This window comes from Trichophyton benhamiae (assembly GCF_000151125.1).
Source record: "Trichophyton benhamiae CBS 112371 chromosome Unknown Abenha-F-W-01a06.fp72, whole genome shotgun sequence".
Lineage (NCBI taxonomy): Eukaryota > Fungi > Ascomycota > Eurotiomycetes > Onygenales > Arthrodermataceae > Trichophyton > Trichophyton benhamiae.
The window spans coordinates 342,945-367,585 of NW_003315105.1; the positions used below are offsets into that span (position 1 = coordinate 342,945).

The 24,641-nt window shown below is 50.0% G+C and overlaps 9 protein-coding genes across 9 annotated transcripts; 5 read left to right on the forward strand and 4 right to left on the reverse strand.

Annotated features, from left to right (window-relative positions):
• Positions 1–1,309: 1,309 nt before the first annotated feature.
• ARB_07551 (uncharacterized protein) lies at positions 1,310–1,899 on the forward strand (the record flags this gene model as incomplete). The annotated part of the gene is made up of 2 exons (XM_003014200.1): positions 1,310–1,367; positions 1,439–1,899. The coding sequence occupies 2 exons, from the start codon at positions 1,310–1,312 to the stop codon at positions 1,897–1,899; spliced, it is 519 nt and encodes a 172-aa protein (XP_003014246.1).
• A 399-nt stretch (positions 1,900–2,298) lies between these two features.
• Positions 2,299–3,297, forward strand: ARB_07552 (uncharacterized protein; the record flags this gene model as incomplete). The annotated part of the gene is made up of 1 exon (XM_003014201.1): positions 2,299–3,297. The coding sequence occupies one exon, from the start codon at positions 2,299–2,301 to the stop codon at positions 3,295–3,297; it is 999 nt and encodes a 332-aa protein (XP_003014247.1).
• Positions 3,298–3,386: 89 nt separating this feature from the next.
• ARB_07553 (uncharacterized protein) lies at positions 3,387–6,830 on the reverse strand (the record flags this gene model as incomplete). The annotated part of the gene is made up of 3 exons (XM_003014202.1): positions 3,387–4,274; positions 4,334–6,781; positions 6,810–6,830. 3 exons carry the CDS (start codon positions 6,828–6,830, stop codon positions 3,387–3,389), a joined length of 3,357 nt encoding a protein of 1,118 aa, XP_003014248.1.
• Positions 6,831–7,176: 346 nt separating this feature from the next.
• On the forward strand, positions 7,177–13,012 carry ARB_07554 (uncharacterized protein; the record flags this gene model as incomplete). The annotated part of the gene is made up of 8 exons (XM_003014203.1): positions 7,177–7,553; positions 7,577–10,157; positions 10,211–10,438; positions 10,497–10,781; positions 10,839–11,879; positions 11,934–12,296; positions 12,359–12,503; positions 12,573–13,012. 8 exons carry the CDS (start codon positions 7,177–7,179, stop codon positions 13,010–13,012), a joined length of 5,460 nt encoding a protein of 1,819 aa, XP_003014249.1.
• A 274-nt stretch (positions 13,013–13,286) lies between these two features.
• Positions 13,287–14,404, reverse strand: ARB_07555 (uncharacterized protein; the record flags this gene model as incomplete). The annotated part of the gene is made up of 2 exons (XM_003014204.1): positions 13,287–13,850; positions 13,928–14,404. 2 exons carry the CDS (start codon positions 14,402–14,404, stop codon positions 13,287–13,289), a joined length of 1,041 nt encoding a protein of 346 aa, XP_003014250.1.
• Positions 14,405–15,019: 615 nt separating this feature from the next.
• On the reverse strand, positions 15,020–16,402 carry ARB_07556 (uncharacterized protein; the record flags this gene model as incomplete). The annotated part of the gene is made up of 1 exon (XM_003014205.1): positions 15,020–16,402. One exon carries the CDS (start codon positions 16,400–16,402, stop codon positions 15,020–15,022), a length of 1,383 nt encoding a protein of 460 aa, XP_003014251.1.
• A 191-nt stretch (positions 16,403–16,593) lies between these two features.
• Positions 16,594–19,093, reverse strand: ARB_07557 (uncharacterized protein; the record flags this gene model as incomplete). The annotated part of the gene is made up of 3 exons (XM_003014206.1): positions 16,594–16,606; positions 16,635–18,666; positions 18,850–19,093. The coding sequence occupies 3 exons, from the start codon at positions 19,091–19,093 to the stop codon at positions 16,594–16,596; spliced, it is 2,289 nt and encodes a 762-aa protein (XP_003014252.1).
• Positions 19,094–19,186: 93 nt separating this feature from the next.
• On the forward strand, positions 19,187–21,200 carry ARB_07558 (uncharacterized protein; the record flags this gene model as incomplete). The annotated part of the gene is made up of 4 exons (XM_003014207.1): positions 19,187–19,210; positions 19,261–19,445; positions 19,474–20,176; positions 20,244–21,200. 4 exons carry the CDS (start codon positions 19,187–19,189, stop codon positions 21,198–21,200), a joined length of 1,869 nt encoding a protein of 622 aa, XP_003014253.1.
• An 829-nt stretch (positions 21,201–22,029) lies between these two features.
• ARB_07559 (uncharacterized protein) lies at positions 22,030–24,147 on the forward strand (the record flags this gene model as incomplete). The annotated part of the gene is made up of 3 exons (XM_003014208.1): positions 22,030–22,114; positions 22,256–23,586; positions 23,650–24,147. 3 exons carry the CDS (start codon positions 22,030–22,032, stop codon positions 24,145–24,147), a joined length of 1,914 nt encoding a protein of 637 aa, XP_003014254.1.
• Between the last annotated feature and the right edge of the window lie 494 nt (positions 24,148–24,641).

Below are 24,641 nucleotides of genomic sequence, written 5' to 3' on the forward strand. Positions count from 1 at the left end.
TATTCCATCCCCATCCATGACCCCGGCCTGGCCTTGCAGACGACAGTGGGCACCCTATCCCGGCTGCTGGCCAATTGACAGCCCGTCCTGCACGCTGGCCGTTCCTCGTCACTTCGCCTGCATGAGATATCTCGTCTTTGCTGGCTCTTCCTGGCCGGCTGGAAAAAGCAAAGAGCGAAAAAGAAGAAGCCCTGTCATGCAGGCCATGCAAGTGGAAAAAGCAGAGTGTGATATCGCTCCGTTTTGCAGCTCATTTGCCAATTATAGATACGCCGGCGAGCAGGCCAGATGGGATACCAACCCTTCTATTGGACAGGGAGCAGGACGCTCCTGAGCACTGAATCCCCCCCGGCCGGGGCTGCAAGGACTTGTAGCACTTAGCACCCAAGCCGCAGGGAGGTGGGCGGCGGGCGGGAGTTCCTTTTGCTCGCCTGAAGAGCGGTGCGGGAGGCAGGCCATGGTATCTCCGTACATAAGTGCGTATATACACTTAGCCGCTGGAGGGAGACGCCCCTCTTGAAAGTTGCCATATTATGCCTTGACCGTCGTCTCGGGCTGTCCTTTCTGCTTGCTATAATTTATTCACAAGCATCTGCTTCCGTCTGCTTGGTCGATCGTCCAGGATATTACATCCAGCCATCCACCCATCACAGAGTCACAGCTGGATCTTCACTGCATATCAACCAACTCACAAATTGAAAGGACATTGCAAGGCCCTCCCAGCTGTGCACAAGCGCGTTCATCACAGCAGAGAGACAGACAGACAGAGAGAGAGAGAGATAGAGAGGAAGACGTCTCGCCCCATTGTGGAACACTACTTGCCTCTCCCATGGACAGTTCAAGGGATATGAAGCGCAGGCGATGACAGTATGACTTGACTCCACCGCAGCAAGCACCCAAGAAGAGTTACAGAGACTGACCAGCCGGGAATTGCAGCAGAGGGATATCGAATTGAACGTCGAACATTGAACATCTCTCAGTGTACACCAACATATCAGCCGGCCGTTCTCACATCAGTGTACCCACCGACTACATAGCCCGGCCTCGACTTCCACGCATTATTTTTGCTCGAAATCTTCCGCTTGCTCAAAGAGAGCTGCCTCCCCGTGGTTGCTGGTCATCCACTCGACTACTCTATATCCGGCCAGACCTCAGGCGGTTTTTCGCTTTCTGATACATTGAAAATCGCTCAGGTCTGACCCGTGAGGTATATATTATTATCTCCTAGTCCCGCTCGCCGACACCAAGAGGAAGACGAACACCAAGAGGGAAAAGGGCCGCAAGGCCATTTCTTCCCGTCTGAAAAATCATGGGCAAACTCATCAAAAACCACTGGGCTCGTCTCATCATCCTCACTGCTGCCATCTGTATGTATATCCAAATCTCCCATACCAATCCATATATACTATGCGGTTCTGGGAACTAACAGAAGTGATAGTTCAATTGGCTGCCGGTATCCATGGCTTCTTCTGGCCAAAGATATTCTGGGACTTCCTGACGAAGAACCTCGATCGAGCAGTCAAGCCGGTTCCTATACTACAGATCATCAACGTCTTGCTCGGACTGCTGGGACTGGCCTGGGAGTGGCCCCTGAAGCCGCTCGCGGGGACTCTGTTCCACCGCAGCATCGAGATCAGGCTCTTTATCCTCCCTCTCAGTGCGCTTGCTTCGGCTCTGCTGTATCAAGGCACAAACCCTGCAATCTATTACCTTATCGGCATGGCCGTTTACTTCTGGGGGTACAGCGAAGGAGAAGTGCGTTACCTCGTCCACCATTCAAGCGTTAACCGTACATATAACAATGAAACTAACGACTTTGATATAGACTGTATGTCCCGAACCGTGGACCTTGCCACGGCGAAGACCAATACCGATAGAGTCAAAGGTATAGCCCGTTAGTTATACCGATCAACAGACACCTTAGAACGCACCTGTATATATTTTCACCCCAGGCACCGACACCTCGTACATAATACCCCGACCTATAATCCCGACCAACTGCTGGAAGACTTTGTATCCCAACTCATCGGTCGACTTTTGCATACACGCACACTTAATGTATATTAAAAGCAAGATCTTGTTGATACACCTTGAGCGATCTTATGAATTAACGAATTTCCTTGTCAATATTAACCAGTTAGCTGATCAGTTCTATACTTTCTGAATAACCTCATGCTTTTTCACCGTTGCCGAACTCTGGACAGAACCGTTATCCAGTTATCCGTCAAAAAAAACCAAAACTTCATGCTTAATCTCACTGCAGCTGATTCTTAAATTTCTTTTCTGCTTGTCTCAAGGATGGACGACGAAGAGGCTCCCCGGTCGTTCAACGGCGGCTTGGACAAATTCATCCATTCCCCCGGTGCAACACCCAGTGCATCACCGGTCAAGTCGCTGAAACGCAAAATCGGCATCAAAGAGGAAGACGAAGACGCCGAAGATGAGAAGAAGGTCCTGTCGGCGCCTGTATCTCCCCGGAAGACTCGCTCGTCCAAGTCTCTGACGCAGTCGACCCTGGTAGCGATGTCCAGGCCGTCCAGGCAAAGTACCCGGTCAGCTCCTCCACGAACACCCAGGAATGCCAGCAGTGGCACCCCCGTAAAGGCGGAAGATGATGCATCTACAGCATCAGAATCATCCAGGGGACCTGTCTCTCGCCTTAGGGACTCTATACCGGAGAATCTCGTCCTGTTGCTCATCGGTGTCAACCCAGGCATCATGACCGGCCAGACAGGATATGCATACGCTCACCCGTCGAACCTGTACTGGCGCCTCCTACACTCCTCAGGGATAACTACCTTCCGCCATCCGCCGTCGGATACATACCGCATGCCGGAGCTCTACTGTATCGGCAACACAAACATCGTGGTGCGTCCTACGCGCGATGCAAGCCAGCTATCAAAGGAAGAGATGAACGCTGGAGTGCCCGTGCTGGAAGAGAAGATTGCGCGGTTCCGGCCTGAGGCTGTCTGTCTTGTAGGAAAGGGCATATGGGAGGCTGTCTGGCGAGTGAAACATGGGAGGAATATCAAAAAGGAGGAGTTCAAGTACGGGTGGCAGGACGAAGAGGAGAATATGGGACGGGTTAGGCCAGTGGTCGGAGGCAACAGTCGAGATGCATGGCCTGGTGCGAGGGTGTTTGTAGCTACAACCACCAGCGGGCTGGCAGCATCAATGAGTCTGGCCGAGAAGGAGGCTATCTGGGCCGAGCTAGGATCCTGGGTAAAGGAACGAAGAGAGGCTAGAGGGTTTGTTCTACCTACCATGAGCCAGGCGTTGGGGACTTTGGATAATTAGCTAGATATTCGCTATCTTATTTACATAGATGCTGGATGCCGTTTTCATATATATCGTACAGTGCTGGACTTGAAGGATACAAAATTAATTTAATCCTCATCTGAGCTTCTATCGTCAGGCATGGTAATCGGAGGCTCTGGCCCTACATCACTCTCACGAGGCCTGATTTGTGCTTCGTTCTCCTCAAGCCACTCCTCCAGGTCAACATGGACCCTCAACTCTTTCTCTACAAACACGTTGAAGACTTTTCTCAACTCTTCAAACCCCATTGATTTTCTAAGGCGTGGCTCAGTGAACGCCAAAAGAACCAGTTGTTTGGACCAAGGACATGTTCGAATCGAGCGGAAAAACACCTGACGTCCTTTCTCGCTCTCACCAAGTGTTAGCTCGAATTGAACGAATAACTTCCATAGCCCGGCATTGTGTTGGCCTGGTTGCGAAGACACCGCTGACTCAAAGGCAGCACGAACGGAATGAGCGGTGGAACCGGCAGAGACACCCCTGTGAAGTTCAGAGTATACTAAAAACAGGTGAGGAATAAGGGTTGCCTGTTTCTCAATGGATCGGCCATTCCCAGCTGGCTCCAGGATTTGGCGGGTGAGAAGAGAGCGAACGCGGTTTTCAATTCTGAATCGAGCCTCGTTAAAGGCGAAGAGACTCAGAAAGATTGTGTTTTGTGGGAAGAGTAAGACGCTCTTGTACAACTCCTCGCGAACTTGTGCAGGTTTATATACGCGGTTTTCAATAGTGTGGTGATAGAGCAACCTCGCCTTTGCTTGATGGACAGGTTCCAAGAAGGCCGCTCTATCCTGTTTCTGGGGTTCAAGACGCTGTTCTGCATTATCGTACACCTCGAGGGCTTCTGAAAGCGCTTGATCTTGCGTAAGGTAGAGCAACAGGGCTAAGCAGTCAGTAGCATATACAAATATGTCTGGATTGCGGAATGTAAGCCCATGGGCTTGGATATCACTCAGGTACTATCAAAAGGTTAGCAATGTTCAGATAGTGGGTTATAAGAAAATAGCAAAATACATACTCTCCTTGCCTTTAGCAGCTCTGTCGAACTGACCACAACGTCACTAGCTCCAGTATCCATAGAAGAATCTGGGCTGAAGGTACTATTTGGAACCGCAACTAGCAAACGGGTTGCTTTTCCATGGTTCTGGCTGTTAAGAGCTTCCCATACCCAGCTGTGCCAAAGAAGGATGCAGTCAAGTGTTGCCTCCTTAGAGAAACTTTGGCTCATGGAAAGGGTGGTTGTCCAGACTTTCTCGGCAGCTGCAAGCTGACCATTCCTAGCCTCAAGCAGGGCATAGGAGTTGTATAGCTTGATACTGGAAGGGCGCTGCTTCAAGAGGCTTTTCGCGTACTTTTTCGCTTCCTTGGGGTCAACACTGTACTCAAAGGCAATAATGTAGGCTGCGAAGTGGTCATTATCCGGTATTTTTGAGACTAGCATTTTCAAGGACCTCCGAACCCATTCAACATCAATCGGGCTATTTCTCGCCAGATAAGTGGTTTTCCAAGATTGAAAAGTTGAGAACCAGTGCTTTCCATCGCCAAACAGCGTATCGAAACCATGCCTAAAAGACGAACAGGGAAAGGTAAATGGTGAATGTCCCTCTCTCTCTTCGTCTTTTGCGGCGATGTGAGCGAACCATTCTGAAGGAGACCTGCGCATATCATCTAGATTCCTGTTCGACAGAAAATGATCTATATGCCAACTAGACGTTCTTTCACTACCTTCGTTCAATATTGTCGGCAGGCGACAAAATATGAGAAATGCATCCACGAGTAAATGTAGCATAGGAGGATCTGAAAATTGAACAAGGAATTCAGAAATATCAGAAAACAGGACTACTCGGTAAGGGTCGTCTTCTTGCACTTCGTCCAGTGTTCTAGCTGGTAAAAATGACGAGGATATCAAGGTTTGCTCAATGTCTCCCCAAGAGCCAAAGACATCTTTGATATCTATGTCTGGCATGCTAAGATCTGTTTTCGGATCTGGTGAATCTTCAGTAGACCTGTCCCAGCCTTTTGATCCCACTTCACCGATTCTGGGAGCCTCAGTCTCCCAAAATTTAGAGAATGCCGAAACAGTGACCGCTCGATTAGTTGTTGGATTGAGGTCCTGCGGGCGACAAAAGTTATATTCTAGTAAGGCTTGCCAAAGGCCAATTGAGTGCTCAATAAAGCCAGCTTCTCTCATAAACAGACTAAGACGCAGGAGGATATAAAGGCTAATAATCTGTTTCTCGGTGCTATCCGGCTGGTTCTCGTTGACTTTCAAGCACTCTAAGAATACTGATCGACACTTTTCATAAGTGAAATTGTTGAACGTTGTCTGCTGAACGTCCAAATATTTAATCCAGAGAGAGATGTAGCGCGAGTTGAACTGTAAAATTGACTTCCATTTGTCCAATAGAGTCTTTTGGTCCCAAAGTAGAGATCCCTCTTCCATCATTCCAAGCAAAAGCCTGTCTCGTGGAACTTTGGGAGAAATACTTTTCAAAGCTCTCTCATATAATGATACCTTCATATCAGCAATACCTCTTTTCTCGGCGAGCGTATGCTTTCGATAACCCTCTCTGTCCGTGAAACCAACCATCTTCTCTTGATGGTCGATAAGTCGGAGCCAGCCTTCCACGTCGTCCGGATTGTCATTTGCACTTGAGAACAGCCTAGCATTCTGTACTCTAGCACCTTCTCCATCCGATTCTAGACTCCAATCTGACCCCATATCAGTCTCATCATCAGATTCTCGTTGGGGTTTAGCTTTCCCTTCAATCGATCGGTAGTCGGGGAGTTTCTCCTCTTCCGTTACCGTGACCGCATAACCAGTATCATAGTGCCCATCCGCTATGCGCCGTTTTTTTCTACTCCCACCTTCACTCAGTGGAAGAAAATCCCGCTCCAGCTCTGGTATCTCAGCTGGACGCGGTAGCAGGTGCCGCAGCTTTGTCAATTTTGAAGCCGATTTCCAGAGCGTCTTGTGGTTGCGCTGTGATGTATCTTCTGCCCCTCTTAGCTTTATCACTATCTTTGAATCACTGCTGAGGTCTTGATCGATGGTGTAAGCTGTGGAAAGCCCTAGAACTCTGCCTGCGCCAAAACGATAGTATCGGGGAATGTCGTACTTATGGAGAGAACCATAGATCAAGGTATATGGATCACCGGTAGGATCGAGCACGTAGAGATCCGTCTCATCCTGTGGTTTCAATCTGCCCGCAGGTTGCTCGCGTGGAGGTCTACTGGTACGATGATCTCTCGTTTCTCGTCTGTCCTCCCTTCGACGGTCATGTCTTGATGAGCTAACAGACTCGTTGGTTCCATGACGACTACTTGAAGCCTCCCTTGAGGACTTCTTTTCGTCTCTGCTCTCACGGTCTCGCGCTGGGGCTACTGGTCGCGGCTTGAAGCTGCCGAATTTTGGAATCTGCGCTTTTCCCTGAGTGAAGGTAGCAAGCAGGTCAGTCACAGCTTGCTTGAAAGAAAATCAGGCTGCCACTTACCTTCCCCCCATCGGAGTCCATGGCTCCCTCTTAATCGCTGCGCATCTGTGGCTTGTCTCCCGTCTTCCAGCAACTTGTCCAATTTAATTAATCGATTAATTGATCGCGTTGACGTTGAAGCTCGTTGATAAGAGACCGGCTAGACTTGCACTTTCTTGGCAGATGGAGACTCGGGAAAAACTTCCCTTGGCAACCAGAGAATTTTATGCTTTTTTTCTTCGAGATTTGAAAGATTTCGCGGACGAAGAAGAAACAGCTTGCAACCTGCGCACAAGAAGAGCTCTCTTGGGCCTGGCGGACGAGGGGACAGCTGCTATTATGAATTAGATACCCTCGCTAACTAATAACATTCGCTCTTCCCTGCAGAATGGCGTCGTCGCTCGCCGCGCAGCTGTCGCAAGTTGCGGCCAAAGCAACCCATCAGTTCGACCTGAAAGCCCAGCGATCGGCCCACGCTCAATCGTTGATATTCGAGAAGAAGATTGCTAGCACACAGGATTTCGATACGATATACCAGCTATACTATGAAGGGTTTCAAGAACTATGCGCCCTCGATCCTCGCTTTCAGCCGTTCCAGCAGAATCTTTTCAGCGAGCAGAGCAAAGTGGAAGATAGAAGCCAGATGACGGCCGCACAGAATAAGGAGCTAGATGTTGTCATAGAAGAATTCCTAGCCCTTGTTGGTGGCCGACTGCTTCTCAATCCGGCCGTGAAGGCTGTGGATTGGCTTGTTCGTCGATTTCGGTATGTCAACACTCAACGGCTAGTTGGAAGTTGGCCAAGCAGCTTGCTAACCGATATATCGTTCTATCTAGGGCACATGAGCACAATACCCGTGCTATCATTCTCACATTTCTACCATACCATACCACACCTTTATTCCTCAACCTGCTATCCATCCTGCCGGAGAACCTGACGCCTACCTTTAAAGTCCTACATCCATATAAGCGAAGCTTAATTCTACCTACACGAACCTCCCTTGTACACAGTGCGTCGACAAATAAGGAGTTTTTCTCTGCCTTGAATAGTTATGTTATACAAGTCGGCAAAGCTCGAGCGCACTATCAGGGTCTGACTTCTTTCTGGGCTGGCATTATGACGGAGGCTCTATCTACAATGCTAGACTCTGCGCAATCAGGGAGATTAGAAGTCGAACGCCGAAATAAGGAAGATGTCTTGATTCGTGTTCTGCCAACACTTAGCACCGGCCTGTCATTGAAAAAAGCTCCAGAGCTCGTCATTGCTTGCTACATGCTGTGTGTTGTCTTGGCCAACAAAGGGTCTCTCAGTGACCATGCTATCGATAGCTTGATGGAGGCCGTAGCAGGATCTTGGACCCAAGATACCATTACCTCAGGAATCACCTGTCTTGCAGTGATTTTTCAACACAAGGAACAACTACAGCTTCCGAAGCCTGTTGTTAAGTCGATTCTTCGCCTAGAAGATGTGGCTGATGTTTTTGCAGGCCTTGCAGCATCTAATTCAATAGTCCACTTGCTTTCTGGCTTGATGAATGTTCTTATGGAGAACGATAATGAGGAAGTTGCAGCTAAATGTGTATCTCTTGTTGGCCAGGTACTCCAGAGTGATATAATGGGCGCCGGGGACAAGACACAGACAATAATAGCGCTCCTGAAGACAATCGATGAATCTCATCGTAAAGGTTATATGTCTGAGGAAGTACGCCAGCTGTCTTCAGATACGCTTGCAGCCTTTGTTGAATCTAAGGAACTTGATATTGTGCTTCAGAGAGCAATCTCCGAATCCAACGTCGATATTAAAGCTTTAGAAATAACCCTTCAACTCGCCATTGATAACAACTTGGGAACCGCTGGGACAGAAGACATTGAAATGGAGGACATCCCTGAAAACAGCACCCAAGAAGAGGAGTTTGCAGCCGCAATTGCATCTCTTTCCCAACGACGAAGTCAACAACCCGAAAACTTCCTTGTCGAGTCCCCTTCACCTCTATTTAGCGAACTAGTTGTTTGTTTCACTCAAGCAACAACATCCGCGAACAAGCTGGGTCAATTCCTCGGTTTACCAATCCTTCGCAGAAATACCAAATTTAAGGACTTGACGTACTTCTCTTTCCTCGTGCGATATTTTTCCGGCCCTCATCCACCTCTAGCGCGTACCAAGGCCATCAATATAGTTACAACATCTATTCTTGAATCAAATGGCAGAGCAATTGATTTGCAAGCGTTGATTCCATATGCTATATCCGCTCTATCCGATCCTTCAACGCCCGTCAGAAGGGAAGCGGCTGCACTACTTACCTCCATCGACAACCAATATTTTATCCCTGACATCGAGGAAGCACCCTGGGGCCAGGGTATCATATATGGTGACAATGAACAGTCAAAGGCTGTCCAGTGGCTGCCTGGGAAGGACATCCATACCTTGTTTGATAAAGGGTTTATGCCCAGCTTGGAGGAGTGCATCCTTGATCCCTCACGAGTCTTTGAAACGTTTGTGCAGACTATCAAAGGAACTTCGGAAGATGGTTCAGGGCTGAAAAAATCAGTCCGCCGAGATTTCTTCTCTTTCATCTGCTCACATATCATCAATACGCCTCTCTTTGCGACAAAACTCAGACTCCTGTCTATTGTAAACCGAATCAGCAAAATTGGGTCAACTCCCCGTACTCAATTCTTATCTCCCATGCTTGAGCAATGCAGAACAATTGATTCCGAGAAGATAAAGCGCATTAGTACGCAAGAGCACGTTTCGATTCAGGAACTGGAGCAACAAGTTCTATCTATTATCTATCCAAAAGATACGACTGCAATCTCTACCCTTCTCTCACTATTGAAGGACACTCCTCAATCTACAAGGGCTTCATTCATTGGGGCTGTTTTCGAACGCATGAAAGATACCTGGCCATTCTTAGATGAGGAGAAAGAGCTATTCGCATCAGAGACTTTGCTCGATATGTGTCTTTCGACTAGGCCCCTAACTGATGACCTAGCGAATTCTAGCAAAGAACTTCTTCGGTCTGTGGACTTGTCAGGTCCGGTTATCTCCAAATTCCTGAGCACGGTAACTTCGGCCTCTTTCAATATTGATTCTCAGTCACCTGCTCCGAAGAGACGGAGAATGAGCCAGAGCAACATGGCAGTCATGAGCCCTGCCAGTCGGGAAGAAGCGAATATCCCTCTTCGGAGAATCTCGTTTATTCTCGAGCTAATTGATGCTTCTCAACCCGAAAGATTCCCCGAGCTTCTTGGTGGCCTATTTCAAACTCTTGCCATTGTTCACAAGTTAAAGCTCCAAGTTCGCTCAGAAATGAGCTACCTTCTCAGCCTCAACCTTGGTGTCTTACTATCTGTTGTCAATAAATACAAGGTTGGTATTAATACATTCTTTATTGCATATTCATCTACTAACAATACCTACAGGGCTCACCAAAGAAACTTGATACTTCTGTCATTAGAGCCGACCTTATTATCGACTGTGTTCGCACATCTGAGAGTCAGCAGGTTCAGAACACTGCTCTTCTGCTTGTTGCAGCCCTGGCGACGGTAGCTCCTGAAATTGTTCTACACAGTGTTATGCCCATCTTTACCTTCATGGGTTCGAGCGTCCTCCGAAAAGATGATGACTATTCAGCCCTTGTTATTGACCAGGTAAGCATCTGTTGATGATATATCTATAGCCTTGCGATACTGACCTTAACTCCCCTAGACCATTGATCAAGTTATTCCTCCTCTTGTTCGCTCCCTCCGAGTCCAAAAGAGGGATGTGGTTACGGGAACATCCGAGCTACTATTGTCTTTCACCACTGCATATGAACATATTCCCTCATATCGCCGCCTCAGGCTATTTGAGTCTCTCGTGAACAAACTTGGACAGGAGGACTTCCTCTTTGCTGTTTTGGCCATGCTAGCCACCAAGTACGGCATGGATCGGGATGTCCTAGTCACTATGACTGCTCTTGCTTCTAATGCGGAGGCTCAACTTCAGCTTACGGTAAGCATCTTGAAGAATATTGGACACAGGAATTACTGGTTACTAACGTTTTTATAGACGTACGCCCGGTACTTGAGTCTGGTTCAAGATGCACTTCAGCCAAAGCCAACCATCTCCCGCATTCTCCTTGGTATTGGAAGTGAGGATGGACGAGAGCCCCATAAAGTTGCTGTTGATTTACTTCAGACGCTCTCTCATCTGCTCAAATTTACCTCTCTTGCTAATAAGATGGTTCAGTACTTCGAGTCTGACGATACAGAAGATGCCAAGAAGGTGCACAGTCTATTTTCTGGTATGCTGGAACGTCTCCTGGCCTTAGGTGAATCTGTTCGTTCCATTAGAGCCATAAATATAGCCTGTGGTGATGCTCTTGCTACTTTGCTAGGCACTCTATCTCTTGTTGATTTTATTGACACGATTGAGGTTCTACTGCAAAGACCAAAGGATGACCTCCGCAGACAAGTCCTCAGGCTACTTGAGAACCGTCTTGACAATAGCAACGATAGAGATACAGCATCCCAATCGAAGGCTCTCTCTTTCCTGTCTGTTCTTGTCGGAATTGTCGAAACGTCTCCCGACATATTGTTGAAACATGCGGCTGTCGCCTGTATGGAAAAGATTTCAGAGAAGTACGGGAAGAAGAATCCAGAAAAGGTCGTTGAGGCAGCAATCGTGGTCGCTGGCGACAAGTGTATGGGGCTCGCAGACAATCGCATCCGTATCATGGGTGCATTGTGCCTTGCATCTATGACGGAAGTCATTGCGGATGCAATAATCCCTGTACTACCTACCGCCCTCCCTCGCTCCTTGGATCTACTACAAAGCAGTATTCAGGCCAAGGAACAAAACCCAGAGCTACACGATGCCATATACTCGCTACTTTCAGCACTATTCGTTCACATTCCTTACATGATCTCGTCAGAAGACTTGGACAAAGTTCTATGCCTTTCTTCAAGCTCAGCCCACGCTGGCTTGTCAGAAGATTGTAACATCAATCGACAAGAGGCCCTTCAGCTATTGGCAAAACGTGTGGATGCGAAGGAAGTATATAATGCAGTTGAACGCAACTGGTACTTCTCAGTGTCGAACGGCTCAAAGGTGAGTTTGAGATTTTTCGAGAAATTGTACACGGGGCTAATAATGTGTGTGTAGGCCGCCAAAGAAACCCTCGAGGTTGTCAAGCTATCGATTGAGAAACACTCTAAGTCGGATACTATCAAGAATGTTCCTGCACTCTCGAGGTTGCTGTGGAAAGTATTAGACTTCCGAAGAGCTCAACTCAGCTTACCTGCCAGCGATAGATTTGAGGGACACCAGGTTCATGACATCGAGTCTTCCATCAACGACCTAACGATTAAGATGATATATAAACTGAATGATACCATATTCCGTCCGCTCTTCACGCAACTCACCGAGTGGGCTACAGCGGAGCTAGACAAGTCTGATTTGCCTGGCAGACAAGCAAGACTGACGACATTCTACAAGTTTCTCGAGACTTTCTTTGGTACCCTCAAGGTTTGTACTTGGTTTTTCGAACCGATATATTACGTTTCTATACTAATTAAGAATATCTACAGTCCATCGTTACCGGTTATTCCAGCTATATCATTGAAAACGTTGTCGACATACTGAAGAACGTCCGACCAAATGTAAAAGAAAATCAGGCCTTATGGACAGCCGTAATGCGAACACTCCGAAACTCATTCGAGCATGACCAGGATGGTATGTTCTCCAGACTCGTGAATTTGGATCATATAAAAAAGGATCTGTACACTAACTAGTACATGACAGAATTCTGGCAATCACCTAGTCACCTCAGCTCAATTTCCAGTCACCTTATCAGCCAACTCTCCATTGCTAACAGCAAAGCATCCTTCAAGTTGGTTACAGCCGAAGCAACCCCAGCTATTGTCGCTCTCGCGATTGCAGCGGATTCCCCCGATAACCAAAAGGAACTGAACACTCATATTATGAAATATATGCGTGCTAGTGGAGGCAATGCTGATTCTTGCAAAGGAGTAAACCCATTTACTCGACTTGCGGCGGTCAAGTGCGAGCAAAGCCTGACTGAAGAGCTAGGCGAAGAGTGGCTTGCTTTGCTACCTGAGATGCTACCTTTTATCAGCGAATTGATGGAGGATGATGATGAAAATGTCGAGAAAGAGGTTAGGAAATGGGTGCTCATGATCGAAGATATCCTGGGGGAGAAGTTGGATGATATGCTTGCATAATGCTGAGCGTACTTTATATTTCGCGGTGACAGCAATCTCCCCAGGTAGGCTTATTTGGTATTTTTTTTTTTATTCCGTTGGTGAATACTTTTCTCTTGCTTTTGGGCGAAATACCACTTTGGCGTTTACATTTGGTTAGTTACAAGGTTTCAAAAGGATAGAGACTAAAAAAGAATAGCATTTGCATATAGAATGAAATTAGTCATTACACTAAGTGGATGTTCAGTTCATTCGAGTCCAAAGTCTATGGAAAGCGCAGGCTAGCCCTACGTATTTACTGTGGAGGAGGGTTCAAATCCAGCCCTTCAACTGTCAACTTGAACGAATCGTTGCGCGAATAACTGCCAGCAACATCCAGCTCCAGTCGTCCTCTCACGCAATCCTCAAAATCAACTTCAACTACCTGCAGGCTCTCTTCATCCTCGTCCGTAACATTCCATATCGGGCCTGCCAATACTTTTCCAGCAGGGCTGATGATACAGCTGCCTCCTCCAGTGATGAAAGCATCATCAGAACTACCCTGGCCTTCCTGTTTGACATCATTCGTTACCCAGGAAGGCAAATGGCTGCGTTTTAGACATTGATTGGCACTGAGGACGACCGTACGACCCTCCAGGGCAATAGTTTGCATCAGTGGAAGCCAGGTATCTCTTCCATCAGCTGTCGGGGCCAGGTAGAGGTTGACATTCTGCTGATATATAGCCTGTCGAAGCAAAGGCATGTAATTCTCCCAGCATATAGCTGCGGCAAGCGTAAGCTTCACTCCATTGATCTCCGTAGTGACAGCTTTCAAAGTTGATGCCGGACCTTGCGCCCACACCAGCCGTTCCGTTCCAGTCTGCAGTATTAATTAGGACAACTGCAATTCATCTATAGACATTTAATCATGGGATGGGGGATACTATGGCTACTTACTGGCATGACCTTCCGTCTCTTACCTATCATGCCCTTCTTCGGATCAACGTAGACAACCGCACAGTATAAGCTGCCAGCGCACCTCTCAATAGCACCTACAACAAGCAACACGCCATTCTCCCTAGCCACTCGCTCAAGGAACTCTCGAGTACCATCGCCTCTATAATTCTTCCCTTCAGCAACAGGGAGCTTCCGTTCAACCCAGTCATCTCCGCTAGGGATGGGGGTATCTCCAAAGTCAACTGCAGCTTTGAAATATTCTAGATACTGGTCTCGTCCCGCATCGTTGCGAGATCCAATTGCTGCCCCGAAGTTGCAGCCTCGAGGATATCCGCCTAGATATCCCTCTGGGAAGAGAAGGATATTGGCTAAGCGGTTTGCTGCCTTGACGGTGACTTGTTCGAGGGCGTTGAGTGTCTCGGTAAGAGTATCGCGGGTGCGGCACTGCGCGATGGCAACGTTGAGTTTTTGCGACATATCTAAGTTAACTAGTACTTTTGACTTAGAGTGATTGATGGTGGTTCTGAATGTGACGGATGCATAGATGGATTGATATTATGTAGCTGGTAGTTGCTATGTTATCAACCGGACTCCCGTCCCCGCTTGATGCTAGTTTTATATATTCCCGAGTAATAGCCGAAGCAACTAAACTGAGCATGGATTGAAGATAGATGAAGACCACAACTATAACTACGAGATTCTGGATGTACCGACGGATAAATTACGATACCCAATTCCGTGGAAGGATCGGAAAGGACCGTACTCAAAGATCACCGGCTAAAAGGTTTCCTCTAGTCTCATACAATTCATCTACATCACTTGGACGAAAGACGGATGCATCCAGCTCAAGATCAGACGATTGAAAAGACGCGCTGACCGAGCGAGGCAAGAGACGCGTTAATATGGAGCATAGTTGTGACGGGATTGGGTGGATGTTTTTGATCATCCTCGAGTATTAAATGTATTTATATTCCGTTGAAGCTGTGATTTAAGCTGCTGAAGGTGAAGACGATGTACATCCCTTTGCACCATGTACCCAAGTCTGACGCCAACATGGAAGGTATTTTCATTAACGAGGTAGCGATAGTGAGGTTAGTAGGCTACTTTTGTCCTCATGTCCTGTATGATGTTAGATAAATAGTCAATAATGTTTGCCAAAGGGGGGATAGTACGTACCGAAATCTTACGCTCGATTTCCCGAACTGATCGATCGAGCTCACCTGCTATAGCTTGCTTCTTGTCATTAGGCAGAAGCAAGAACGTCTCACAGAGATCTCCGTCAATGACGCCCTTACATGGCGCATAGTAGCCTCTGTAGATAAGATGATCTCGTCCAGCCAATGGAGGGTTCTGTGAAGCAAGCTGCATCTCGAGGGTTTGGAAGAAATCGACGTCATCACGGGTGATGAATGGAACAAACATCCCGACTGTACCTTGGAGGCCGGTCCAGACAAGAATGTCTCGTCCACCAGCAACCAATTGGGTCTTTTGGATGCTTGTGGGTATATCTTGGGAGTAGAAGTGGATGACCAGGCTGAGCCTGTTCGGTGCGCCCTGGAGATACTGTCGTTCATGAATGAGATGTGCGCCGGAGCCGTCTTCGTCAGCTTCTTCAGATGCCTTTGTAGGACATCGAAGGAGCCATATGTTGCCGAACTTGTCGCCGCCAGCGACGGTCTCGTAGTCTACCATTGTGGTACATGTCGTCCAGCGGGGTATGATGTCGTCAGCAAAGGGGATAAGGGCGTTTTCTTGGTACTTGTAAACAACGTATGTGACGCTCTCCTGGACATCGCTGACGATGATTCGGCTTCCCTGGGTTTGAAGTCCGACAATCACGCGCGGCGTTATCTGGGCCTGACATTTTCGGAGAAGCTGTCTCATTCCAAGGTCGTAGATCCTTAGATCAGGACCAATACCGGCAAGGAGACGGCCTTGAAATCCGAGCAGGGCTAGTGGCGGTTGTTCAACCTTTGTCTTGTGGATGAACTCCAGCTCTTTACCTTCTTCTTGGAATCGATAGATATGAATGAAACCACATGTGAAGGTGCGGGGACTGACGACCATGTCTTTGCCTGTTCCTACTACAAGGAACGTTTCGTCTTCTTGGCTGGTGAATGACACCGCTGCAATACTTACAGCAGCTTCGTTGTCCTCGAGCTCGAGGTTAGACAAGACAGACTTGGTGTGGATAGGGTCCACGACTTGAATGGATGAGGCCCAATGATTTGTGCCCCTGGGATAACCAAAGTCCTCTGGAGGTAACTCAGCACTGTCACCGTTGACTGTGGTTGATTCGCTGAGTAGTTTGGCCTTAGTAGCGGGTGAGAGAATATTGTTATCGGATCCAATGACGTAGAAAAGGGGGTATTCAGGATGTCGGACAAAATTACGAGGGGTATAAGCAAGAGGAATTGGCTCTTGAAGGAGGTTGTTGTCCAGTTTCTCGATGGAGAATATTCTGTCAAAACGCATTAGTCACTATTCAAATAATCAAGTGGAAGAAGAATAGATGATGCGAAGGAGGTTTTGCTCAGTAGGAACAATTGGATAAATAAATAAAAAAGTTTCATCCTCATGCCGGTGTAGGCGATAGGAGTTGGAACTCATCATGCAAAAAACGAAGACATAAACATAAATAGCGGACGGAATGATTGAAACGTACCTTAAGTTCTGACCCTGGATACCGACCATGCCCTCCACGCACTGCTCAGAGGAGAAGTTCCAGCTCCATTCTAACCCGACGTAGTTCAAGGGCGTGAGGGTAAAACTCTTTGTCTGGACATCAGAGTATCCTAGCCAGGACCGGGAGCTGAGCGCAAGGACGGCTCTCTGCTCCTTGACTGAGACACTGAACAGCTTGACCGGCTTGACACCAAGGAAGCGGGTCCGAGTATCTGACAACTCTCCGGTTACTTCATCTAGGACAGTACGCAGGTAGATTCCAGAGTAGAGTCCGATATGGAGGTATAGCGTCGATCCGCCAGAGGTAGAATCTATCATCGACATGATGGATAGAGCAGATGGCGCGGATGTCAACGCCTGGACGGATTTATTCTCCAGTGTGGAATCTGGATCAAGACTGAGGATTCGGACGGTCGAGTCGTCACATCCAACAGCGAGGAACGAGCTTCTTACTCGTCCCTCTGGAACTTCTCCCAAGCTCAGACAGGTCACTGTGCCGGACATCTGTCTCTTTTCGTCATATTCGGCCAGTGAGCCATCGGTGTCCATTTCAAAGTAGACGATTTCACCAGAGCTCAGGGCAATGGCTACTTGTCTCTCGTTTGTGGTAGCGGCAACAATGGATCTATGCTGAGGAGCCGGCCACTCATTTACTCTCTGGTCTGCATGGATGTGTCGGATACCCTTTGGATGGACTTGGATGAGAGAGTCTTCACCCAATTGCTGCACAGCGAGAGTGGGAGCAGACGAGAGGAAGCCAGTATCTGTGACTTCTTCCACGGTCTCACCAATGCTCAAGACAAGGGTGCCGTTTGAGAAGGATAGCACAATGTAGGCGTCGAATTGATCATTCCGGGACAGCTTGGTAGTCCAAACGGCTGACGGAACACTGGGAAGCTCGGACTCGACGATCTCCGACACTTCGAGGCCGTGTTTTAGCGTTCTAAAGCTACTTCTGGCACCAGTGCCGCATAAAGTGTATATTTGAGGAGCATCTTCCTCTGTGATGTTTGCAATAGAAGCAGCCATGAGCGGGTTTAGGGAGGCAATGCTCTCTACCAAGTTCAAGTTTTCGGCTGGTCTGGGCCGGAAGTAGACTGGGGGCAAGGGTTCTGAGATGACGGCTGAGCAGTCATCGCTGATGAATTCAATCTCGTCGTCGTCATCTCCTAGCTTTTCAAACTGGTAGAAATGCTGGTTGCCGGTTTCACTGGCTACAAACAAGAAACCGCTCTTGAGAATGCATAGACTTGAAGCTAGGGGGACGGTGTCAAAGTACTTGAGTTTGAGTCTCTTTACTTCTCCGGTAGCCTTTTCGTTCTCGTCTTCTACCATCTCCATGGTAACTTTAAAAAGGTCGCCGTCTTCGGACTGCAGGAGGAAGAAAAAAGCACCGCGCATCTTGTGCATGACTCCGGCGGTGATGCATCGTTTTCTCTCTGGGTTTTCGGTAGGCCCACGTCTGCGGGGGATAGGAACCCTGAAGGCGTCCTGGTTCGAGTGACGGTAGACAATGTTGTCCTCTGCGCAAACGAGGACACCACTGGGACCGTCAGCACCGCCGGGCACCTGGAAGAGCATGGAGGCAGTGCGGTCGACCGGATCAGCCCACCGTCTGACCACATGGTTGAGTCCGAGATCGAGTTCGTAGTAGACAAGCATCTTCTCGGTCTCCTCGTACGCCTGGCCGGTGGGGTCCTGGTCGACCTCGGTGTACTCGACCTCGAGAGCGGCAAAGATGGGGTTCTCGTAGCCCACGTCAAGCGCGGTGAGAGCAAAGACGACCGTCTGCGGCCTGTGGGCCTCGAGGGGCGAGGATATGGTGAGCTCGGCCTGCGCATTGCGGTTGAGCACGTAGACAAGCTTGTTTTTCTCGACGGAGGCGATCAGACAGGCCCTGCCCTTGGGGTCAACGGCGAGATACTGGCCCGGGACGACGCGTCTGACGCCGGACTTGCCAAAGGTCTCGAGATGGATGCGATTGAAGCGGTTCTGGGCCGGCACGTACTCGACAATGGTGATTCTCCCAGAGTCCGAGCCGATTATGATGTAGTCTATCAACACTCAGCACACAACGCTCTCATATATACATGCACACACACGATTGAGATCCACGGAATCAACACAAAAAAAGGCCGCCATTGAGACCCCGGGGGAGCTTCTTTTAAGATAAAAAAACATCACTAACTGGCCTTAGGGAGCAGGAGAGGGGACATCACAGCAGGGGGAGAGCATACCTTTGCTGCTGCCGGCGAGCCTGAACGCGGCGAGGGAGCGGATGATGCCAAAGACGTCCTGCGAGAAGAGCGTCTGCACTTTGCCCTGCGCCGGGTCGGTGCGGTGCAGGGTCAGCTTCGAGCCGGCCGCGGTGACGATCTGCTGCTCCTTGGTGCCTGAGAACTGCCCGAGGATGGCCTGCGTGATGGCTGTGGGCGGCTGGATGGTGAGCGAGTACATGAACATGGACGAGGTGGTCGCCATGGTGCTGGATGGACCGCGGTCAGCGCGCTTCCATCGCTTGCGTCAGCCGGTCGAAGCTATAGCCGTAGCCGTAGCCGAGCTGCAGCCGGTGGTATGACCGTGGATCGAGCTGTAGCCGTAGCTATCGTGATGTAGCTGGAGCCTGTAGCTGGAGCCTGTAGATGTAGCTGGCGCTGGCTGTCTGCTGGTTGTCGCTGGAGGTTGGAGTTTTTTCTGCGGTTGTGGAAGTTTCTTGCTTGGCTTTTTTCCTTCGGTGGCGGAGTCGGACCGTCGAGGATAAAGAGACCTCCAGTAGAGTGGACAGCGACCTCAAGCAAGAAAGACAGCGACCTCAGACAGCGAGACAGAGAAAGCAAGCAGAGAAAGACGCCAGGATAAAGGAAGAGGATAAAGACAAGGACTGGCGAGACTGAGAAGAAGAGAAAAAGCTATAAGACGCCTGAGACGGGAGCTGAAGCTGCAGTTATCGAAGCCAGCGAAGCCAGCAGAGACACCCCGCGAGACACTGCGAGAGACACCGCGAGAGCTACAGAAGACAGCGAAGAAGATACCGAAAGGAAAAGAAGAGAAGAGAGAAAGACACAGAAAATGGCAGAGGAAGACGCGCCGTTCACGTTCCACGTCAAGTCGTCCGCAGAGCCCAAGTTCAGCCTGACGCTGAAGCCGTCGTCGACCGTCGCTGAGATCAAGCAGATCCTCGCCGGCGAGGAGTACGCAAACGTCCCGCCAGAGCGCCAGCGGCTGATCTACTCGGGGCGCGTTCTCAAGGACACCGATACCCTCGCCGCGCACAAGGTCAAGGAGGGCCATACCATCCACCTGGTCAAGAGCTCTGCGCCCGCCGGCAGCAGCAGCAGCGCCAGTGGCAGCGCCAACACCACCGCAGCCAGCGGCAGCGGCAGCAACACCACAGCCAGCAGTGCGGCAGGCAGAGGCGCCCAGAGCACGCCGTCCGGGGCCGCTGGAGTGCCGACCAACCTCGCAGCTGGGACGGGGAACTCGATGCTGGCTGGCCTGACGGGGGCCAGATACGCAGGCTTCTCTCAGCTGCCTGGCGCGGGCATGTTTGGCCCTGACGGAGGGGTGAGTAGCCCCCCTATCACATAGACGACGGAAGATTGAAGCTGTGATAGCTAACACATTCGTATAGATGGGACCTCTGCCCGATACTGACCAGATCCTGAGCATGATGGAGAACCCTCAGTTCCAGTCGACCATGAACGAAGCCCTCCAGAACCCCCAGATCATCGACATGATGATACAACAGAACCCCATGCTACGGGATGTGCCCAACGCCCGCCAGATACTGCAGTCGCCAGAGTTCCGGCGCATGCTCACAGACCCCAATATGCTGCGGTACATGACCCAGATGCAGAGAGCCATGGGCCAGGGCGGCGGCGGTGGACAGTCTGCTTTCCCTGCCCCCGGAGTCACCAACACCACACAGCGGGATGCCAGCAGTCAAGATAACTCCACCACCAGCAGCAGCAACAACAACAACAACAACAACCAGACCCAACCTCAGATGCCTCCCTTTAACCCTTTCCTCGCCATGCCCGGCGCCGGTGGAAACCCCTTTTCGTTCCTGGCCGGCATGCAGCAGCCTCCCGCTGGTGCAGCCTCGGGAGACGCAGGTACAGCAGGACCCAACACCACCAACAACAGCGGCAGTAGCAACAGCAACAGCAACCAGCAGCAGCAGCAGCAGCAGCACCAGCCAAACCCCTTCGCCTCTCTGTTCAACCCAGCACTGCTCGGTCAACTGCCAAACGCAGACGGTCAGCCCGGCCAACCGATTCCGAACCCCTTCATGCAGAACCCAGCTCTCTTCTCTCAGCTCATGCAAGCCATGGGCGGCGGTCCTGGAGCAGACGCAAACTCCAGCGCCAACCCCAACCCCAACGCCAGCAATCCCCTACTACATTCCCTCTTCGGCGGGCAGCCTCCACAGCCGCCTGACAACCGTCCCCCAGAGGAGCGGTACGCCGAGCAGCTTCGGCAGCTCAACGACATGGGCTTCTTCGAGTTTGACAGGAACATCGAGGCCCTGAGACGGTCCGGCGGCAGCGTCCAGGGAGCCATCGAGTATCTGCTCAACTCCCCGTGATCGAAATTCTCCTAGTCCTCTCCCCCCTTTTTCCTTAACGTTCTCCTGCATCCTCCCATCACTGCATGCGTGTCGGTCGATATTTAACTTAACCACCACGTCCTTCTTACGATAACCCTGATGTACTTTTTTCCTGCTTTAATAAATATGACATTCCTGCATCGTCTCTATCTCCCTTTCCGCTCCCTGATCTTCTCTGCCGTATCTGCAGCCATCCCGGTCTTAGCTGGGCCGATGTAAGAGTCTCGATCGTATCCTCCATCGCCCGGGGTCCCCTCCCAGGCCTGTTCTTCTTAAATATCTAGATCCATGCCGCGGCCACCGGCTTGCAATGGGCCCTTTTCTACCTCTCAAATCACATATAAAACCAAGCAGTTCCATCTCGTCCCGTCTTCTTGCTCTTGAACTCGCTGTGTTTTTCTTTTCTTCTTCGCTGTGTAAATAGTAATTCTAGTTAATTCGCCAGCAACGTCCATGTTTCATCCAGAGCTCGTTCATCATCGGGAAAAGAAACGAAGACAATAAGAAGAGCCCGGCTTGACTGTTCGTTCGTTCGTTTATTTATTTGTATTAAGTCATACCGTCGCACTTGACCAGCCAAAGGTCTTCTTTTCTTGTCTTCCGAGCCTTGCGGCGGTTCTACATCCTTCGATCGCTACCATCAAAGTCCTCGTCTCTGTCTCACCCTCGTCCCTCGTTTAAATCACGATCAATAACTACGTACGGACAAGAGGCGGGGGGGTCCTCACTGCCATCTAGCCTCTTCTCTTCCTCTTCTCCGTGTCGGCTGCGTGGATGTAGGCTCGTCGTGAGCTAACTTTGGGTCGAGATGGACTTGACGGCGCAGCTCGCGTATCTACTCTCGTTTCTGCTTCTGCTTCTTCTGCCGCACGCCACGGCCTTTTACGTGCCCGGTAAGTAGTTATCCTTCTAACGCTCTATACGGCCTTAAAAAAAAAAAAAGTACACTGTATAGCCGTCTACTTTGCTATACTTTGTGGTGGGTGCGGGCTGACGGACTCGCGCGCCAGGATACTCGATACAAACATATCAAGACGGCCAGCGCATCCCCGTCCTCGTCAACAAGATCTTCTCGGACAACTCGCAGCTTCAATATGCCTACTCGGACCTGCCCTTCGCCTGTCCGGCCACCGCAAGGGCCGGCAGCAGCCAGAATATCCCCCTCAACCTGGGCGAGGTGCTGCGCGGAGACCGCATCAGCCTGTCCGACTTCGAGCTCGAGATGGGACAGAACGTCGCCTGTAAACCACTCTGTACCCGCCAGATCGGACGCAGAGACGTAAACTGGGCGAAGAGCTTGATATCAGACGGCTTCGTGGCCGAGTGGATCGTGGATAATCTGCCTGGCGCAACCAGCTTCATCACCGTCGACAAATCTCAAAAGTACTACACCACCGGCTTCAAGCTAGGGTACCAGGCTGTTTCATCGACCAGCCGGCGGCCGACGCATTATATCCACAACCATTTCTCCTTCGTGATTCGGTGGCGAGATGCGCCGCGTGGTCGTGACGGGCAGAAAGTCATCGTCGGCTTCGAGATATACCCCAAGAGCATCAGCCGCGACGGCAGGAAGCGGGACGGGTGTCCCAGAGATGTGCACACCGTGCATCATGGCTTCGAGCTATATCTGCAGCCCAACAACACCCGTCTTGCACAGCAGTACCCGGGCTCATCTTACCTGCCGGAGAATGACGACGAGGTGGACGACGGTGCCACCCTGTCCATTCCTTACACGTACTCTGTCTTCTTCAAACGAGAGGACAATGTAGAATGGGCGAACAGATGGGATCTATACTTGTACAGCCAGCAGGACGGTACCACCACGCATTGGCTGTCATTGTTAAATTCCCTGGTGATATGTGGTGTTTTAAGTGTCACTGTGCTGGTCATATACCGTCGTACTGGCTATGGAGACTCCAAAGGTCGAACAGACGGCTTGCTCGAGGATGGCAAGGCCAGCAGGCTTCGATCTCGAAAATCCAGCGGCTCGGCTCCGGTTGTGGACGAGAAGTCGTCTAACGGTCTACTCGATGGCGGTGCCGGTGCCGTTTCGGACGACGACCTCTCGTCTGAAGAGGACTTTGATGATGCTTCGTCGTGGAAGAGACTTCACGGCGACGTCCTTCGAACGCCAGCATATAGCGGTCTTCTTGCACCGTTTGTTGGATCGGGCATGCAGCTTCTCTTCATGGCTACGGGGCTGTTATCTCTAAGCTGCCTGGGAGTGCTGAACCCCAGTTTTAGAGGCGGCTTCATCAGCGTGGGCGTTGGCCTGTTCATCTTTGCAGGTATATTCTCAGGATACTTCTCTGCTCGGCTCTACAGGACTTTAGGGGGTATGAACTGGCGGAAGAACGCATTCATAGTAGGTCTCTCCCTTAACCTCTTTTTTCTTACGAAGAAGCGGCCTCTAACCAGTAATACATAGACTGCTCTATTATTCCCCGGACTAGTCTTCTCCCTAATCTTCGTTCTGAACCTGTTCGTGTGGGCTCAGGCATCAAGTACGGCTCTTCCATTTGGGACATTGGTCGGTCTCCTTGCTCTTTGGCTTCTCATCCAAGTCCCCCTCGTTTACGCAGGCAGCTGGTATGGCTACGAAAGATCGAAGCCATGGAGCCATCCAACGCGCACTAGTTCTATTCCACGACCGATACCTCCACAACCATGGTACTCGGGATCGCTGAGAGGAATCATTCTTGCTGGTTTTGCTCCTTTCGCCGTCTTGTTTGTGGAACTGGTCTTCCTGTTCCGCAACATGCTACAGGACAAGGGTGGATATTACTACGTCTTCGGCTACCTAAGCATAGTCGGGCTTCTGACTCTTCTTTCCATCGCCGAGATGGCCATCATAACTACCTACACCCTATTATGCGCAGAGGTATGGTTCTCTACCCCCTTGTCAGCAGAGTTCCCTCGTGTTTGACTAACTTTCCACCCCTAGAACCATCGCTGGTGGTGGCACAGCTTCATGGTCGGCGGAAGCAGCGCAGTCTGGATCTTTATGTACTGCATATGGTACTTCTTCACAAAACTTCATATCCACGGCTTCATCTCGAGCCTCCTGTTCTTCAGCTACAGTTTTCTAGGCTGTGCCGTATACGGCCTGTTAACGGGCACCGTAGGGTTCCTGGCAGCGTACATATTCGTACGGCGGATATACAGGTATGCTTGCCCCTCTCCATTACCATCACAACGTCTAATTCGCTAATACACCAATACAGTGCTGTCAAAGCCGATTGATCACAATAGCCATTTGCTTTTTCTCCTTTCACTGTAGATGTTTACAGGGGTGTTCTTTCATATTTTTCGTTTGATACCCCCTTCTCAAGGGATTCTTTCACTTTTGCCTCGCATCACATCTTTCTTCTTTACATACTTAATGTCCAATGCGTTCCAGCGTCTAAGCACTATGCAACG